The sequence below is a fragment of the Jaculus jaculus genome, chromosome 8, assembly GCF_020740685.1.
Source record: "Jaculus jaculus isolate mJacJac1 chromosome 8, mJacJac1.mat.Y.cur, whole genome shotgun sequence".
Taxonomy (NCBI): domain Eukaryota; kingdom Metazoa; phylum Chordata; class Mammalia; order Rodentia; family Dipodidae; genus Jaculus; species Jaculus jaculus.
The window spans coordinates 77163964-77182940 of record NC_059109.1 but is presented as its reverse complement, the minus strand read 5'-3'; the positions used below and the strand labels follow the sequence as shown (position 1 = coordinate 77182940).

Genomic DNA, 18977 nt, shown 5'->3' with positions numbered 1-18977 from the left:
CCATAATTTTATATCGATAAGAGGGGTGTGTGTCCCACTCAGTCCTGTCTCCTGTGCTGCAATTCCTGGCATTGCCTGTGTCTCACTATGTGGAATCTTCCTGAGGATGTGGTGGACAAAGGAATCTCAAGGTCACCTTTCATTTGTGTTTACATGTTTGTGTAATATGTATATGTGTTCATATGTGTGTAAGTACATTTGTGTGCTCAGGTTCCAGTGTGTGCATGTATGTGTGTGTGTAAGCTGTAGGTTGACATTGGGTGTCTTCTATCACACTCCACCTTACATGTTGGGATGAGGTTTCTCATGTGAACCCACAGCTTGCTGATTTGGCGAGTCTAGCTGCCAGATTGCCCTGGGATCGCTTCTCCTCCTAAGTACTGGGACTATAGGTGGGTTGTTATGCCCACCCAGCATTTATGAGGATTGGAACTCAGGTCCTCATCCTCACACAGCAAGCACTTCACTGACTGAGCCATCAGCCCTTTAAGCCAGCCCATTACCATGTTTAAGCACAGGGAGAGGACAGAGCCTTCTCCTACTCCAGCTCACAGGGAAGCTGGATTGTACTGTGCTTGCCTGCTGTGGCTCTCACCCCCATCTGTCAGCAGGCTTTTAGGAGAGAATTACACATGTGATTTGTTTGCAAATCCTTTCAGGTCCTGAAGGAGAGATACTTAGCACACAATGCACTTTTTCACCATGTGTCAACATCCCCTCAATGCAGACAGTGCATTACATGATGTCAGGGTGTAATTGAATTGTGCTAGAACCTTAAATCTGCATTTTCATTCACCAAAACCACAGGATTGGGAGAGCCATTCACAGTCAAAGCAGGATCCTGGGAGGGGTCAGTGTGTGGAAAGATGAACAGCCATAAAACCACTGAGTGCACATTTTATATTTACAGTCTCTGGAACTTTATAAATATATAATACATTCTTACAATCTACAGTACATTCTACACATAGATGGATTTGGAGGTGGGTGCAGCTGCAGTATTCAACAGAACATTACAGGGGTGAGAGCTATTCGCAATGAGAAAGTAGGCAACAAAGCAGAGGGATGATGGTTTAATCACCTCAAACAAGGGGTCAACCTGGAAATGAGAGCATGTGACTTATTGGCTGTCAGAGGGAAAGGGTAGTACCACAGCTGTGGGGGCAGGAAGACAGGAACTCACACACAGGTGCATATGGGGATTCTGTTATATGGCAGGAATGAGAAGAATAAAAGGAGGAAAAGGAAAAAAAGAGGGGGAAGAGATAAAAAGGCAAGAAATGCAGTGAATAGGAAAGGAAGAAGAATTAGAAGAAGAAAGACACACACACACACACACACACACACACACACACACACACACACAGAGAAATGGTTTAGAGAAACTCAGAGACCCTTCAAAAGAGAATTCGGTAGATACCTGGAAGGCAGAGGAAAGAAATGATGCAAAAGTTAACATTAAGAAAGGAAGTCCACCCTACAGCATGGCTTCATCTTGTCTGATGCCTCTGCCATCTTTCCAGGCTCATGTCAGTTGCCCATTATTTAGCTCAGCATCTTCTCCTTGCAGCAAGCATGAAATGGAATAGGAACCTTTTCACTACTTATCCTCCTCCATCCTCTTAGGCTCTGCGACTAAAGGATTGTACTGCTATCCGAGAGTCATTTTGAGTTTATCCAATGCTACATTCTTTAGGGCTTATTTTAGGAACAAGAGTTTGGGCAACTTGTACTTGTTTGAGGACACACACGTGCATATGCATGTACACATGCACACACACAGACACACCTCCTGCCCTTTATTCTTTCCATGCTATCCAGGTGTGTATGGGCCCATCTTCCTGACACCTGCCTTTTGTACACCTGGAATCCAAGCTTGTACATCCACACAGATTTGTCTCAATGCCCAGGTAACATGTTCTTGGACAGAAGACTCAACATTAGTGGTTGTTGATTCCTCACTAAACTGCCTTTTCTTGTTTCTAGAAAAGCAGGGAGGGAAATTCACTGTGAAAAATGCTTACCCCCAGAGACCAGCTCTGTCAGAAGAAAATATGTCCCTGGGAGCTTCTCAAGAAAGAAGGTCATCTGATATTGCCACAGAACCTCTGGGAAAACACAAAAAAAGAAATGGATACTGGAAATTGCCTTCTTCTTTCCCAGGCATAGATGACCAGGGGCTATCGGAAAGGTGATATTGGAGTGAGGAGGTCAAGTTCAAATAGGAGGAACTTACTAAAGGGGCCTAGTTCTCTGAGCCTGATTGAGACTCTGTGTCCAGTGTCCTTGCTTACAGAGAGAGGGATGCTAAGAATTGCTCCAGAGGTGAGCGTGTTTGCTTGTTCTTGGCATGAAGTTACAAAGATACCTGTGGCCTATTTGCCCATGTAGTGCCTTACTGTCCTTGTCAACATCTGCCTTATTCTTTCAATAATCCCCAGCTGGATCTGACATATCTTTGGTGATAATAGCTCACTACCTTGGGTCCTACATCTGACCATAATACTGGTCTCTGCCTGTGACCACACTCACAGCAAGCTCTGCTGATCCTGCTACCTCCCATTGATCTGGCATGCTTACACTGACACCCACTTTTCTTCATGGACTGTGGTATTGAATCAGAGCCATGTGGATTTCATAAGCCCAAATAGCTCAGATTAAAGAGAGTGAGAGAATTTTTTTTCCTAAGAAACACTCAGCTCAGTGGTTCAGAATTGCTTTTGTTCCAAGTTTAAATAATCTCACCATGTGTGACAACCTCTTAACTTGGAGCAAAGCATCATATGCTACAATGTGCCTCAGTGCCAACTCTGGCTCTCCCCAGCTAAGTGGGGAGTAATGTTTCTGAGGCTTGGTGGACAGTGTCACCCTTTTCTTGACCTCTCATCTATTTCTCCCCTGGGTGCATGGTTGCCACCCATGCCCAGGTTAAAGGCTGAAAGGTGAGAACAAGTGTCTATATGTCTGGTTTATGCATTTTCATGCAGTCTTTCCAAGTAGTTGTGAAGCTCTGAGCAATCCGCAGGGTCCAGGGTCTGGCAGACCCACTTAATGTCATCCTCATTACTCATCACCATGGTGTTCCCAGAAGGGCAGCCATCATCCAAAGAGACAGTGGAGAAGGTAGAAAATGTCACTCTCTTCCTCTTGGAGGTAGGAGAGGTTGGGGGCTCACCCTTCTGGTCTTTTCCATCCATGACTGTGGATCCTGTGGACTTTAACAGCTGCCCATTGATGCTGTTCTGGGAGTTTGAGCTGAGGAGGAACTTGCTCTCCTCAAAGTCAATGCCCTGGTCAATGGCAGTGATCTGCTCCTCCTGGGAGGAGGTGAAGTTCAAGTGCTTCTCCAAAAGCTCTGTCCTGTTGCTCAACCCAACCCAGTCATGGGAGTGACTCATACCCTCCTGCCCCTCAAAGGGAACCTGTTTGTGCCTGTATTTCAGGGCAAAGGTCACACAGTTGATTAAGAAGACCAAGATGGCCAGGCAGAAGACACCCAGCAGAGCGTACATCCCAATTTCCAGATCACTCAGCCCCTTGGAAGTCTGTGAGAGTTCATCATTTTCCTCCATGTCCATGTTGCTCCTGGGGAGGTCTTCCCGGTCTGGAAAGCTAGCAAGGTCTGTGGTCACTGTCTGCAAGTGGATTTCTTCCTCCAACAGGCTTTCCTGTCTGTCTTTCTTCTGGAAAGTTGACTTCTCGGTCGTGCCACCCCTTCCCTCTATGAGCCCCATGGAAGAGCTGCCATAGAATGGCCCCTCAGGGCTTCCCCATTCCTGGAAGAGCTTTTTGGATCTCCTGTCACTGATGTTATTCTCCACATGAAGTCCAGCTCTGGTGTGTCTGCTCTCACTGTTGTTGGGGTTTGCATCATTTTGGCCAAATTTAACTTTGATGTTGGCTGTTCCAACAGCTAGCACACTCTTCCGCTTGGATTTCTGGCAGGATTCACTGATTAGCATCTCTACCTTCACCAGTGCCCCTTGTCCTTCATTTTCTGCAGCAATGATAGGCCACTTGAACTTGGGGTTCTGAAGGATGGAGACCACCTTTTCATCCAAGGATGAGGCTGTCAGGGAAAAATCCTTCCTGTCATAAATGTCCAAAGGTGTGACTGAACCATCACTGAATTGCACCCAGCAGCTGATGGCTGCTTCCTGTGGAAAAGAGAAATTGGTAAACATGGGAAGGAAAGCTCAGAGAGCGACATGTCTTAGCATGAAAATACATGGCCATAGACCCTGCCTACAGGAACTGAGAATTAGTAAGTAGTACATAAATAGTGATGAGGGGCTTTGAGGAGGCAGTACATTTGGCAAAACACCTCCTGTGCAAGAGTTAAGTCATGAGTTTGTTTCTCCATCACACACATAAGTGCCAGATGGGCATGGAGTGCCGTCTGTAATCCCAGTGCTTGGCAGAAAGAGACAGTAGATCCCACTGACAAGCTGGCTAGCTAAACTAGCTGAATTAGCAAGTTCTGGATTGAAGTGAGAGACCCTATCTCAATGAACAAGGTGGAGAGTAATCAAGGAAGACACTTGACATCAGGCCCTGTTCTCCACATTCATGTGTACACATATACACATATGCACTTCCATATACATATGAACACACACACACACATACACACACAAAGAGATAGTGATGAAAAGTATCATTGTAGACCATAAAAGAAGCTGAATTATATAAAGATATATAACCAAAATAAAATAGCAAAAGGCCAACAATAATATTAAAATGGGGCTGGATTAAGCCCTCTATAACAAGACTGACATTTTTTCTGGTGGTATTAGAAGACACATTTTTCTGTGCAATAATAAATTGTATGTCAGAAATGTCAGTACTAGAGGTGAGGCACTTTCCAGCAAGTTAGGGAGGCCTTGATGCTCCCAAAGAATTATATACTATTGATAAGGCATTTGGTTGCCCACCAGAAGACCCTACTGCTGAAGATACCACATGCTTGGGGTACAGGACACTGGGATATCAAAATGAAGCTGAGCTAGACACCTTCTTGTTGACTAGTTGTCAGGGTTATGGAAAGGGCTATGCAGTCTATTGGGGTATAAAAGTAATCAGTGTTCTTAACCAGCAGTGTATCCTGCAAGCTTTGTGCCCAGCCAGCCAGGCCAAATGTGCCAACTGGTGCAATGTGGCATGTCTATTATGGGGAAGCTGCTCTCTGACTGGATTTGAGGCCAGAGGAGGTAATAAATAACTGGTACTGAAAATGTCATAAAAGTCTATGGTTGAGGAGGTCATGTGATACTTTATGCTGATTTTTAATTTTATTTACTTATTTATTTGAGAGAGAGAGAGAGAATGGGCAAGCCAGGGCTTCCAGCCACTGCAAACAAACTCCAGATGCATGCACCCCCTTGTGCATCTGGCTAACATAGGTCCTGGGGAATCGAGCCTTGAACTGGGATCCTTAAGCTTCACAGGCAAGCACTTAACTGCTAAGCCATCTCTCCAGCCCTATGCTGATTATTAAATTGGCAGGATCTGTGGATTAGGTTAGCCTTTGTACAACTCTGTAAGGGATTATCATGATTAAGAACCACCTTAACTGTGGGTGGCCCCAGTGCATGGACTGGAGTTTTTGCATGTATGGAAAGCAAAGAGCTGGCTGAATAGCATCATTCCTCACTTGCTGCTTCCTCACCATGGACTGACTATGAGCAGCTATCTCAAGCTCCTGCTGCTATGCCTTCCTGGTCATGATGGATTGAAAACTGAAACTGCAAGATAAAATAAACCCTTTATCTTTTTAATTGCTTTTTTGTCAGACATTTTATCCTAGCAATGGGAGTGACCTACTGAGTTTAATTGTGGTTGCATACATGGGCATGGGTGCAGGGGAGGGGCATTATTTATTGCAGCATGGGAAACTGACCTGTGGCTATATCACTAAAGGATATGACCCACTTTCAGTGACTATTAATTGCCAATAGCTAATCTGGGAGGGGTGAGGCCTCATGAAGTCCTCCCATATCCATTATGGAATATTGATAGGGTCAATTTTGTGTAGGAAACCATAGTGGCTATGAATTCATGAGTGTTATGGCTGTGTTGTCCAGAAGACAGTGTTCCACAGAACTCTCTCCTATCCTCTGACTCTCCCATTCTTTCTGTCTCCTTTTCTGAGATATTATCTGAGCATTGGAGAAGGTATTATAGATGTTCCATTTATGCTAAGCACTCAACAGTCACTTATTCTCAGCAACTTTGCCAGCCTTACATCTCTGTGTTAACCTCTCTCTACCCATTGCAAAAGAAACTTCTGTGAAGGAGGCTGACAGCAGCACTCATCTATGGGCATAATTGTAAATATTTAGAAGGCAGGTTGACAACCTGCCTATTTATCTTAATACCAGTAGCAGAACATAATTCACTCTGTTGGATTAGATCATCTTCTTTTTTTAATATTTTTTGTTCATTTTTTATTTAGTTATTTGAGAGCGACAGACAGTGAGAAAGACAGATAGAGGGAGAGAGAGAGAATGGGCGCGCCAGGGCTTCCAGCCACTGCAAATGAATTCCAGATGTGTGTGCCCCCTTGTGCATCTGGCTAACGTGGGGCCTGGGGAACCGAGCCTCGAACCGGGGTCTTTAGGCTTCACAGGCAAGCGCTTAACCGCTAAGCAATCTCTCCAGCCCTAGATCATCTTCTTCATGAATACTTTGAGTAGGCAGCTCATTGAGTGTACCTCCATTTTTAACCTGAATCATTGATCTCAGTGAAGATATCATTTTGAGAGACATAGGATGGACCCACTGCTCGCCTCTTCCTCTATGTACTGTGGCTCCTGCTCTTCCCTGAACCTAGCCAGCTGAACAGCCCTGAAGGCTATTGGTCCTGCTGCTGGCCATTATTGCTAGAAGCAAGAGAGTACCATGACAGTCCTTAGTCCAAGCAGCATAGAGAGGCATCAGACCTGACTATTTGCTCTCTTTTATGTCTGCAAGAAGTAAAACAGCATGGAAGATAAGTAGTGGGACTTAATCCAAAATTGGGGAGTGGGGCCCATATTTGGTGTTAGCCATGATGGGTCATATATAAGCAAATATTTGAGTATGTTATCATTCACAGGAAGAGAAAGAATATCCTAAGGGAGAGAAAGTGGGAACAACAGAGACTACATGGGTCGCAAAGAAGGTGCTGAAAGCCCCCAAGTCATCTGGTTGCTTCCCTGTGATATAATGTAAATTTTCTTGGGTTTCTCTTTTTTCTAACCTAATAGCCTACTGGAGATTACATAAATGTTACATGGGTGTTGCCCAGCTATTGGAGGTAACAAGGACTCCTGGAATGTTGTTGGTGTCTTCCACTCCTTCTAATTCAGTCAGCAAGTTCTCATCTTGTTATGGTGGCTTGCACCAGCTGCTACATGGGAAGTCAGTCAGGACATAGTGTGAAAGCCATAGGTTTTATCTTTGCTCCACTCTGTCAGAAATCTCAAGGAGAGATTTCTCAGGAAGGCAGGAGGTTCCTTGGAGCTGCTCATCAGGCAAAGTAGCATGCAAGAATTGAGGTCATGCAATCCATGGTGCAGGAAGTTAGCCAGAAGATGGATTGGCACTGGTTCTGGCCATGCCTTATTGTCTAAGTGAACTATCACTTACTAAGCCAGAAAGAAGCTTCTGGTTTTTATTTCTTTGCTATCTGTACCTTGCAGGCTGGTGGCTATCCTTCCTTGACACAAAGGAGGCTTGACTTCACCTAGAATTTCCATCTGTCACTAGGATTATCCACTCTCAAATGTGGATGCACACAAAGGCCATGGCATAAGGGCCAAGGGACTAGCAAGCACCTGAGAGGGGTGTGGGAATGTAGGTCCAGCTGGGAAGATGGGAGGCTGCATGTGCCCAGGCTTACTCAGCCCTCCTTCCTGCTCTCTGTGTAACCAGTCTCTGCTGGTGGAGCCTGGTGGGGCTCCCTGCTGAAGGAAAGAGGAAGAAAAAGGAGTTCTGAGCCTCAGGGAAGCGGTTAGAAAAGTCTTTCCAGTGGGCTGGCAGCTTCCTGCAGCCCCATGTAAAGGATGAGGCCCTCTCTTGGGGCACAAAGGGAGTAAATGGCCAGGGACTATTGTCTCTTGCTGTTAAGAAAGTTCACCCAAATTTCTAAGTTCCTTCTAAGAAATAATGCCAGTCTACCTCTAAAGAGTGTGAGGAGCACATTCCACCACACATCCCAATACATAGTCGCCTCTGTCAGGAAACTATTGCATTTACGCACATATATATCATATACACAGAGCACAGAGAACACCCACAGACACCCACACACCAGCATAGACACAACAAACAATACATATAACACAAAACCTACATATGTACATAGAACACACTATGTATGTGCACATAGGCACATGTACATACATAAACATGCACACAAAATTAACATATACAACACACAATGCACACCTATATCCCTACATTCAGTCACAGACATACAATACTCAAACACACACAACACATTCTTTTAGCATTTTGGCCTCAAAAAGAGAGAAAGGGAATCGTAGTGACCTCACCATGGTTCTGCTTCAGTCTTGAGCTGAAAGAGGACCATCTCTAGTTTCCATTTCAGTCTCCAAATCTGTTCCTTGGTGCCTTCCTGGACCTGGCCAAAGACTGCACCAATCATGAGTCTGCTATGTTCTCTGCCCACCTCCCACTCCTGGGTGAACTCCAGTAGATCCAGCCATGACTGTCTGGACAGAGGAAGGAGAGTAGGAGCAGCCTCAGCACTTGGGAGAGCATCCCTTCTGTGCTTTGGCCCCTGGGTGGCTGTCATGGTCACTGCTGTAGTTTCTTCCAATCTCTATTCCAGAGAGCCAAGAAGCAGGAGGCAGAGCAGCCACCTGCATCACCAGGCCCTTTGCACTAGAGAAACATCTGTGTGAGGGTGTGTGTCAGGCTCCCTTCTATGAGTGTGTGAATCATTTGATCAATGCCTCCACCTGATGAACCACCTGGTGTGAAGTCTACTTAGTGTCCAACACACCTGATGTGTGCTGACCTCACCTGGGGTCAGACTGTTCAATGTGAGATACATCTGACTTGAGAGTCTCTGCCCCAACCCTTACCTGCTTGGGCCTCTGTAGAAGTTCTTGAGCCACTGCAGTGGCAAAAATGGCTCTGTTGCTTCCAGGGCTGAGCTGCAAGGAGAGTGACAGTCCTGTCACCAGCTGGACCCCGAGGTCTGTAATGGTCACCTTCTCATCCAGTACAGTGATAGTCTTTTCAGCCAGGATGGTATCCGACAGAGGGGACAGGATCTGAGGGCAGAACCACGTGAAAAGGAGAGGTTCCTTGTAGTCTCAGCACTTCATCCAATGGCACCAATGAGACCCATGTAGGGACAATGACAGATATGGAGCCAGAAGAAGTGGGAATATTTCTTATTTATCAAGGCTTTCCTCAAAAACACAGACCTTGGCTATGGAAACATAATGTGCTTTAACATAACAAGGGGGGATGCTTGTCACCCTCCCCCCCCAATCAAGTCCACCTGTCACTCAGCCCAACCCCTCACCTTGGTAGGAGGGTGGCTTTGGCTTTTGTTTCTTTGAATGCTGTGATTCATGCACAGCACAGACCACTTCTGCTGTCATCATTGCATATTTGCTTAAAATTATTTTACTCAACTGATTTATTTCTAAAGAGGCTTCCCATCACATAGGGACCAGGAGTTGATGATAGGCTAGTTGTGTATTCATTTGTTTCTCACCCGGGAAATCTGTTTAACAAGTGGGTAGCTCTTAGTCAGTGTACCATCCGATATAGTCTCACTCCACTGGGAGTTTGTGTTGCACCTTTGGGAAGCTCTGAGCGAGGATGGCCAGAGGTGCTATGAAATATTATCTTGCTTTGTTTCATATATGCACACACACAGGTGCTGAGCCCACTCTGACATCCATATAGAGGCCACATTTCTCTTCAGCACCTATAGTGACCTGGGAGTGTGGCCATTCCAGTTTGGGCCAGAATTCTGCATTTGAAAATCTTGCCCCTTGCCCTACCCAATGGATGAAGAGTGATCCTAGTGCTCGTGTGCGTCCTCAGCTTCTTGGATGAAGTGGGTTTGCTCCTCCACTTTCCTATCTTCTTCATGTTTTGGGGGTGCATGTCAACAAAACAATTTTTTTTTTCAGGGATCCCTCAGCTCAAGAGGACTTGACCCAGTGGAATAGATAGAACAGTTTTAGGGATAGATTCTTTGCCAGGATGATCTCTGCTTCATGCTTAGGAAGTTGGTCTATTTCCTCTTCTCTGACACATGATCACTCTCTGAACTTACACTGTAATGTAGAAAGACAAGTAAAATAACTCCATGTGTTCAGGGCAGGTTTTGGGTCGTAGCATTTTCTTCTAACTTCTTAGTCAATGGTGGAGATTGGAAACTCTTATGTTTGTTTGACATAACTTTAAAATGGCATTCATGATATTTACTATTTATCTACAGATGTATGTGTGTGTTTGTATGTATGTAGGTTCTGTGCATGTGTATATGTACATGTGGAGGCCAAAGGTCAATGTTGAATGTCCTCCTAAGTCACTCTCCACCTTATTTTGTGATCTAGGGCCACTTAATGAGCCCAGATTCAGCTAGATTAGCTGTCTAACAGCCCCTAGGAATCTTCCTTGCTTCTGTGTCTCCAGTGTTTGGATTACAGGTGCATGCCACCATGCCAAAAGTTTTTCTTGGGGCTGGGGATCCAAACTCTGGTTTAGGACTTTACCAGCTGAGCAATCTCCCCAGCCTAGAGACTGCTTTGTTTACTTCCTTGCATAAAATGATTGTGATGCCAGCCTGTTTTCTAGTATGGATGTTGTTAAACACTACCTAGCCCAATATAGTTTCATCTAAAGAGTCCCTCATATATGGCTGCTTTAGAAGTCTCACAGATTGCCCAACATTCTTGCCTCTTCTCTAAATGGGTGCTGCTAAGGAAGGGGCTATTCATTATTCTCAGATTGGAACTAAATGACAAACCCATGAGCCTCCCAGGACAGTGCCCATTTCAGTGCCCAGTGTTTTGCCCCAGTGACCATTTCAGATGTCCCATTGCCTGCTGTCCATTCCCCAGCAGGAGATGGAACCATGAGAATTTTCCAGCCCTCAGGAGATTTTGGAGATGCTCTAGTCTTTTCAGGCTGGAGGCTGTGACTCAATGGTGGCAACAGTATTATGGCAAGATGGAGGTGTTGGATGGCCATGGTCAAGTGTGCAGGAACAGCTAGCAAGACCTGGCCAGGCCTGTGACTCAGAAGTTTGTTATGCTTCCTTCCAGGACTTGCTTATCAAGGAGGTAAGTCTGCTATAGCTTAGAGGGAATCATGTGTTGGGGTCATGACCAACTGGTCATGACATGACCAATCAGAGGCTGAGCCAGTGTCTCTCCCATAGTATGTCACGTATACTATGCACACTGTTCACCAGACAATTTCATTAAAATTATACCCCAAAGAAGCAACAGATGGCTAAGTCTCATGTGACAGAGAAATATATAGCAAACCCAGCCTGCTTCTGGGAATGCCTCACCTGGAGGGTAGTCATCCCCAGCTCCTGCCCAGTCAGAATCTGCCCTCCTTGAAGCTGTGCAATCCTGGGCTCTTCCACCTGCATGAAGTCATTTATCAGCTCTGTAATGTCCACTTGCCAGTCTGAGCCCAATAGGTAGGCTAGGTGTCCCCCAGGGTCAGATGCCTCAGCCACAAACTGGGTCAAGACGCGCACTATGGCATGCTGGTATTGTAGGGTACAGCCTCGGCCTCTCCTCTCTTCATCATCCTCTTCCTCACTGTCCCCAGAAGGCCTGTCAAAGAGTCAATCCAGATGAACAGATACTTATTTATTGTCACAACTTCTGTGTTCTGTGAAGGTGGGTGCTCCATGAAACTACCGCTAAATGAGTTCCCAGCTTGTCTGAACTTAGGGCTCAAACACACCCAGGGTGAAATTGCGAAGACCCAGCCACTGGTTTTATCATGGCATGAGCCCTGCCTGGCCAGAAGGAAGTGGTATGACAGCAGTTAATATCTCCTGTGTTCACTTATGCCACCCTTTCTTGGAGTGTGGGCTATACCCAGTGCCTCTGAAAAACTGATTAGGGCCTGGGGAAAAGGCTCTGTGGTTAAGAGCCCTTCCAGTGCAAGCATGAGGGCCTGAGGAGGCCTAATAGACCACTCAAATTTGATCCCCAGGACTCACATAAACAAATAGACATGGCCATGTGTGTCTGTAACCCCAGTTCTGTGGGGAGCAAAGAACAGAGTATCACCGAGGCTTGAAGAAACCCCTGGCAAGTTCATAAATCAATGAGACTCTGTTTGAGTAAGGGCAGGTATAAGAGTGACAGAATGGGACATCTGATGTTCCCCTCCAGCCACCACGGTGAGTGCACCCTGCTACAGGCAAGCACAAGAGGTGCTACAAAGGCACAGGCATGTGCATATACTGCACACACCACATTACACACACAAATGCAAAAACATAAAAAAGAAACAATGACTGGGGATATGGCTCGATAGGCAAAGAAAGCACTTCCCATAAAATGCCATGTGTGGCAGCATGTGCCTGTCATCCCAGCTTTTGAGAATTAGAGCCAGATGAATCCATGGGGCTCAGTGGCTAACTAGCTCAGTTGAAATGGTGAGCTCTATGTTCAATGAGAGACCCTGTATTATAACATCAGGTGGAAAGCAACTGAGAAAGACATACATATATGTGCACCTGCACACACATGTACTACCTCCCACAGAAAATATTTAAAAAAATGTGATTTGATGGCCCCTCTTATTAGGATTTTTGTTTGTTTCTTGAGCCATAGTCTTTATGTAGGCCAGGTTGGTTTTGTATACATTATCTCCCTGCTTTAGCTTCTCAAGCACTGGAATTACAGGTGTGTACAAGCATACAGATTTAGACAGTAACACCTGCATGTTGTACATTCTTTTTATTAGTTCCTCACTGGCTCACTCTCACATGTTTTGAGTTTCCTGTCCTATGGTGACATCCCCATGGTAGGTAACTTTTTTCACTGGCCATCAGCCAATGAGGAGCTGAGGGAAGCTAACAATCCATATATAAGCCTGGATGGAGATTCTTCTCTATAGGAACCTGAGGAAGAGGCACTGGGCACCATCAACAGACAGATTGCAGCCTGTGAGATAACCAGCTCCCAGAACTCCATTAAGCCATGACTATCTGTTAGCGCATAGAACCTGAGAGATTTCATATGTTGCTCTTCAAGCCATGCTTAGTTTTGAGATAAGCACAGCAATGGCTGTGGTGACTGGCAAAACCCTGTAAGCCAGCAGCACCTGGAGGAAATGTTTCATCCCAAGTTAGTGAGATGTGGGCAATATGTGCACCAGCAGCGTCTCAGCCTTCATCACCATAGCAGCTGCTCACTCTCAACAAGCCTGGCAGCTGTGGCAGCATCTGGGATTATCTGTGCTGGACCTGGACAAGTCTTGGGGAGTCATCCCTTCTGGTCCCTACACCCCAGAAATACCTGCTGTAACACCACCATCCCAACCTAGTGCCGGAAACCCCAGAGCTCTATCTGGTACTCACGTGCCTCAATCCTCACTCTGCTCTCTCTCAGGTATCACAAGATGGAGGTGGAATTATCCTTTAATTAACTAATTATTTGTTTTTTAAGCAATGTTATCCATGTATATAATGTATTTTGATCATATTCACCCTATCACCTTCTTTTGTCCCTCTTCCTACTCCCACTGAAAGCCTTCTTCCTCCCCTAGTCCTCTTTCTTTGAATTCTTTTGGTCTTTTGTTTTGTTTTGTTTGGTGACACAATTGAGTTTAATTAGGGTTGTTTGCTTGAGCATGGGTTTATTTATAGGAGCACAGGCAACTTGACCAGTGGCTACACCACTGAAGAAAATATTGTCTTCTTCTTCCCAGTGCTAACCACTAGCCTCCAATAGATCCTCATGGAGGGGTGTGACCTCATGGGTTAGAGTTATAAACTAAGAAGGGGACCTCAAAGTCTCCCTCAGATGAGAACCAGTCCTCACTCTCTGCTGGGTCACAGCCTGAAGGATTCTTTCCTTGTGTGACTAGGCACATACTCTGGCATTTGAAATGCCTCTCATGCATGGATCTCTGTGCATAGGCTCCCCCAAGGTGACAGTCTCAATAGAGGACCTAGGCTTCCCATGACTCTGCTTACCCAGTGCTCATCTGTCTGCCTGATGTATGCTGGGGGAATTACAACTCTTCCAAACCCTGTCCAAGTGTGCATCAGTTATACCAGGGCAGATGAGCTTCAGACCTTACAGTGCCAAGGCCAAGAGCTCAGAGTCTCTGCACTGGGGCAGGAGACAGCCTCTGGTCAGGAAGAATGAATCCCGATGTCTCCACAGTGGGCAACAGGTGCTTTCTCCTTCCAGGCATCAGTTCTCCCCGTCACTGAGGCTCATGTGCTCTTTGAGGCAGCCAGCCTCTTCCTCCAGCTCTCTGGCTCCACATGAGAGTTGTGGTTACTGAATGGGTCTAGGTACTTGGACACACTAGGTATATAAAGAAGGGTGCACAACCCCAGTGAAGACAAGACTTAGTTCTGGAATTCTGTCCTAACCAGTATGAAAGGAGGATGCATTTTCTGCTGTTGTAGGAAGTTTGCGGCCTTGTAAAGACAAGGGGAGCAAGTGCAGATCTCAGAACTGACCAGAGCTGGTGGATGGAGGCAGACTCAGTACTTAGACTACCATTTGACACTGGTACCTGTTCACTTCCCTCCCATTCCACATGCGCTTCTGCCTACCTTTTATTGGAGACAATGGGGACCCTCCAGCCCTTGATCTGGTTGAGCTCTGTGTCTGTGACCTCGATCTGCAGGGGCAGTCGTGGCACCCACACTGTCATCTCCAGAGTGCTGCTCAGATGCTGGTAGGTGAAGCTGACCACCACATTCACTTTGCCTTTCATTTCTTTCCCATTGACAAAGACATAGTCACATCGGTCAGAAACCTGGGAGTAGGAGGAGGGAGAAGAGCGAGGAGGAGGGTGAGCATTCATCATATCCCACAGCCCAAGAAACAGAAAGGCACTATGGCTGCTGGGGGGTGGGGAAGGCCACCATACTAGGTGGACACAGGTGGTGGCAGGTGCTGTTATGACAGGTGCTGCACAAGGCACTTCAGGTGTGACTAAGTTAAACATGTTGATCCAGGTGGGGTTGGCAAATGAATAATTGGTAAACAAAGTAGCACACATGCAGTGTGAGATCTCAGCATACATGTATGTTGTAAAATGGTCACCACAGTGAAGTTAGGCCACCCCATCACTTTCACTATTGCCTTTGCATGTGGTAAGAGCATTTACTATCTACTCACCTAGCAAATTTCAAATACACAAGACAGTACTGTTGAGTGTAGCTATGGTGTTGTACATTTGATCTTTTGGCTCTCTTTTCTGTATCCTTTGATGTCTCCTTACCCTTCCCTTGCCCCTGGCTTTATGATTGATTCTGCTTTCTGCTTCTGAGAGTTTGACATTTTTGGATTCTCCAATGAGTAAGAGCATAAACTCTTTGCCCTTCAGCAGAATGCCCTCTAGTTACAAATGGCAGGATCCCCTTCTTTTTCAAGGCTGAATTGTGTTCCATTAGGAATAGGTGTCATATTTTCCTTTTGCTTCATCTTCCAGTGGGCACATGCATTGTTTCTGTCTTGGTGATTGTGAACAATTAAGCAAAGGGTCTTGATGTAAAGAATATTCTTTCCTCCCAGCTCCCTCCCTTGCTCCCTCCTAGCTTATTTGGATTCATCCTACATGAGATTCAGATGTGTTCATCAGAGGAGGCCGAGGGGCATTGGTGAAGCTGGGGAAGAAAACAAACACTGAGGCCACAGTGGTAGAATGCCGTGTTTGTATGAAGTGGGGGAGGGTGAGGAATGGTGGATGGTTTTGCCCATAGGAAACTGATTCCAGCTTACAGACCTTCAGAATCACAAAAGAATCGACATGCTCTTTTGCAAGCCACCAAGTTTGTGGTGATGCTTTCTAGAGGACATTGAAAGAGAACCCACAGAGGAAGAGAAGGCTGAACTTTGAGATCAGGAGTATGTGCACCCCAGTGTACTAGTCAGGAATGGAGAAGAGGGGCATGAAAGAACCTCACTAATTGAGCACCTGATATAGTACAGGGATGGTTGCCAAATGTTGTTTATCACCTCACTGAGCCCAGGACACATCTGTTATCATTTCCAGATAAACCTCAATGCCCAGGGACACTAAGTCATGACTTCTAGGGGCCTGTGTTGAAGAGACAGGGCCTGGTCTCCTCGCAGGTGAGTCTCCACAGCTAGCTCGCTCTCCTCACAGGTAACATTCTGGCTGAGGGCTCTCTTGCTTTCCGTCTTCTTAAAGGATGAAAATCCCCTTTTAGCAGTTAAAGAGGTGTACAGGAAAGCAGACCAAAATTACCAGATTGTGCGAACAGCACAAAGACATTTCCCACAAAGGTGCATAGGCAGCATGGGTGCAGAGTGAAAAAAACGGGGCTATTGTGCACTCGGCCTGGCAAGAGGTGGATCAATAAGTTGGGAGAGAAATGGGTTCCTAGCTCCACTTGTGAGTCAGAAGATTTTCTCATTCTCAATATCTACCAATAGCAAATGGAATATCGAAGGGAACGAGCTCTGGATGGTTTATTATAATTTGTGGCCTGGGCATGGCCAGTCTTGCTTCAGGGACCTTTAATGTAAGGCCTTTTCTTTTTTCAGCCTTCCATTTATAACCCTTTATGAGTTGTTACAGAGGAGCTGCCTTCTGGAAAGAGAGAGTGGAGGAAGGAAAAGAAGGAAGGAAAGGCAGGAAGGAAGAAAGAAAGAAAGAAGGAAAGAAGGGAGGGAGGGAGGAAAAAAGAAAGGAAGAAAACAGGGAAATTGGAAGCGGTAAGAGAAGGAAAAGGGAGAATGAAAAAAGAGGGAGAGAAGGAAAAAGGCAAGGGAAAAAAGGAAGGATGGAGGGAGGAAGGAAGAAAGGAAATACTAAAACAAATTGCTGATAGGAGTCATATTCAGAAGCAGGCTCTTATGAATTTAACTGTCAGGGTCCTCCTGCCAGAGTGTCTCATGTAAATGAACCCTGATCTTATCCTGGGCCATCGAGCCACAGGATCCTCCTTTGTACTGCCAGAAGTGTATGCCAGGATGGTTTTGAGTGTAACACCATCTCTGTCTTTGTTGTTTAGTTTACTGTTTATTCCTCAAGGTAGTGAGACAAGGCGTGTGGCAGATATTGGGGCAGGATGAAAATGTTTTGTGGAGGTAGAGCTGGCTTGTCACTGGTGCAGAGCCATCTCTCTGGAGATGAAGAGGCAACCTGTACCCAGGACTCAGAGCTTCCGTCCCCACTCTGTGGAACATGGCTGTTCACATATGTGGGAGTGCATGCAGTGATAACCCACACTGAGGTAGCCATGGGATTACTTGTGAATGACACCTGATTCTTCCTCAGGCCCAGAGTAAGCTTATCTTTTTGGCTTTCTGCTGTTAAGTGGGGGTATGACCACAGGTGTAGGTCATAAGCATGAGTGGTAGATGTTAATTCATTGCTAGAACATTCCCTTGCAAGGGACTTCTGGAGCTTCCCTGTTCTGTAGCTGAGACCTGTCTATTGTTGAGATGACCATTGGCTTTTGTTGTCAGAGGCAAGGATACATCTATGGAGCCTTGGGCACAGAAGGAACAGGGGAGTAGGTTGAGAAGCCCTTTCCTTGGGCACATCACTGGGTTATTTGTTACCTCATGTTCACAGAGTTCATTCTGACTGTTGTCATACACAGGGACTATATTCTGACCACTGTATCAATAAAAACAGAGCAGAACATGTTGAATTAATGGATTTAATAGGTTAGGTCTAGGTGAATAAGGTAGATGAGGACAGATACCATCATGAAAAGGCAGCTATGAAGCTTGTGATTATTGAAAATTCAGATGCGGCCAAGAATGTAACTGGGGTCTACACTGGGAGATGCACACATCACTCCCCAGGTTATAGGAGGTGTGTCCTAATGGGGGACATTCAATGAGTGGATTTAGATGCAAACAGAGAAGATAATACTCAGCAGGGAGAGGCATGGTCTGCCTGGAGTATGAGGGAGACAGAAGGATCTGAGAGGAATACAAATATGGCAGCCCCTTGGGAAACTTTGGTGATGATAGGAACTTAGGGGTTTTGGGAAATGTCCTGGGGACACCAATCATCATGAATCATGTTATGTTTATTTCTTTTTTAAACTTAATTATTTTCTTTTTGTTTTTTGTTTTTTTGAGGTAGGGTTTCACTCTAGCTCAGGCTGACCTGGAATTTATTATGTAGTCACAGGATGGCCTTGAACTCACATTGATCCTACTACCTCTGCCACCCAAGTGCTGGGATTAAAGGTGTACACCACCATGCCTGCTGTCTTTTTATTTGTATGTATTTATTTGCAAGGAGGGGGGGAGGGAGAGAGGGGGGGAAGGAGAGAGAGAATGAGAGAATGGGAGGATGGATGCACCAGGGTCTTTTGCCACTGCAAATAAACTCCAGACATGTATGCAACTTTGTACATCTGCCTTTATGTGGGTACTGGACAATTAAACCTGGGCCCTTAAACTTTGCAAGCAAGTGCTTTAACCACTGAGAAATCTCTCCAGCCCTAACATTGTTTTTAATTTTTTTCAATTATTTATTTATTTATCATTTTTTTGGCAATTTGTTTTATTTGGGTAGAAGAAGTACAGGCCATCAAGAACAGACAAATTTGGCATACACAAATTTTTCAAGCTTTTGACTTAGACAAATGTAATATATAAAGTTAAGTTAGAGCATGAGAAATGACTGACCAGTATGTACTTCTGTCAGTTTTTCATTTAGGTGTGAACGTGTATATACGTGATGATAATCATGATTGTGCATGCCATGGTACACATGCGGAGGTCAGCTGACAA

The 18977-nt window shown here is 45.5% G+C and overlaps 1 protein-coding gene across 1 annotated transcript in view; it reads right to left on the bottom strand.

The window, feature by feature from the left end:
• Nucleotides 1-980: 980 nt before the first annotated feature.
• The window catches only part of Tmem132d (transmembrane protein 132D), a 769582-nt gene continuing 751585 nt past the window's right edge, over nt 981-18977 (bottom strand). The window contains exons 6-9 of the mRNA XM_045157859.1: nt 14801-15006; nt 11552-11825; nt 9093-9284; nt 981-4157 (exon numbers count right to left, since the gene is read on the bottom strand). Of these exons, the coding sequence (XP_045013794.1) occupies nt 2970-4157; nt 9093-9284; nt 11552-11825; nt 14801-15006 (1860 nt within the window). The 3' untranslated portion in view covers nt 981-2969. The remainder of the gene's footprint in view (nt 4158-9092; nt 9285-11551; nt 11826-14800; nt 15007-18977) is intronic.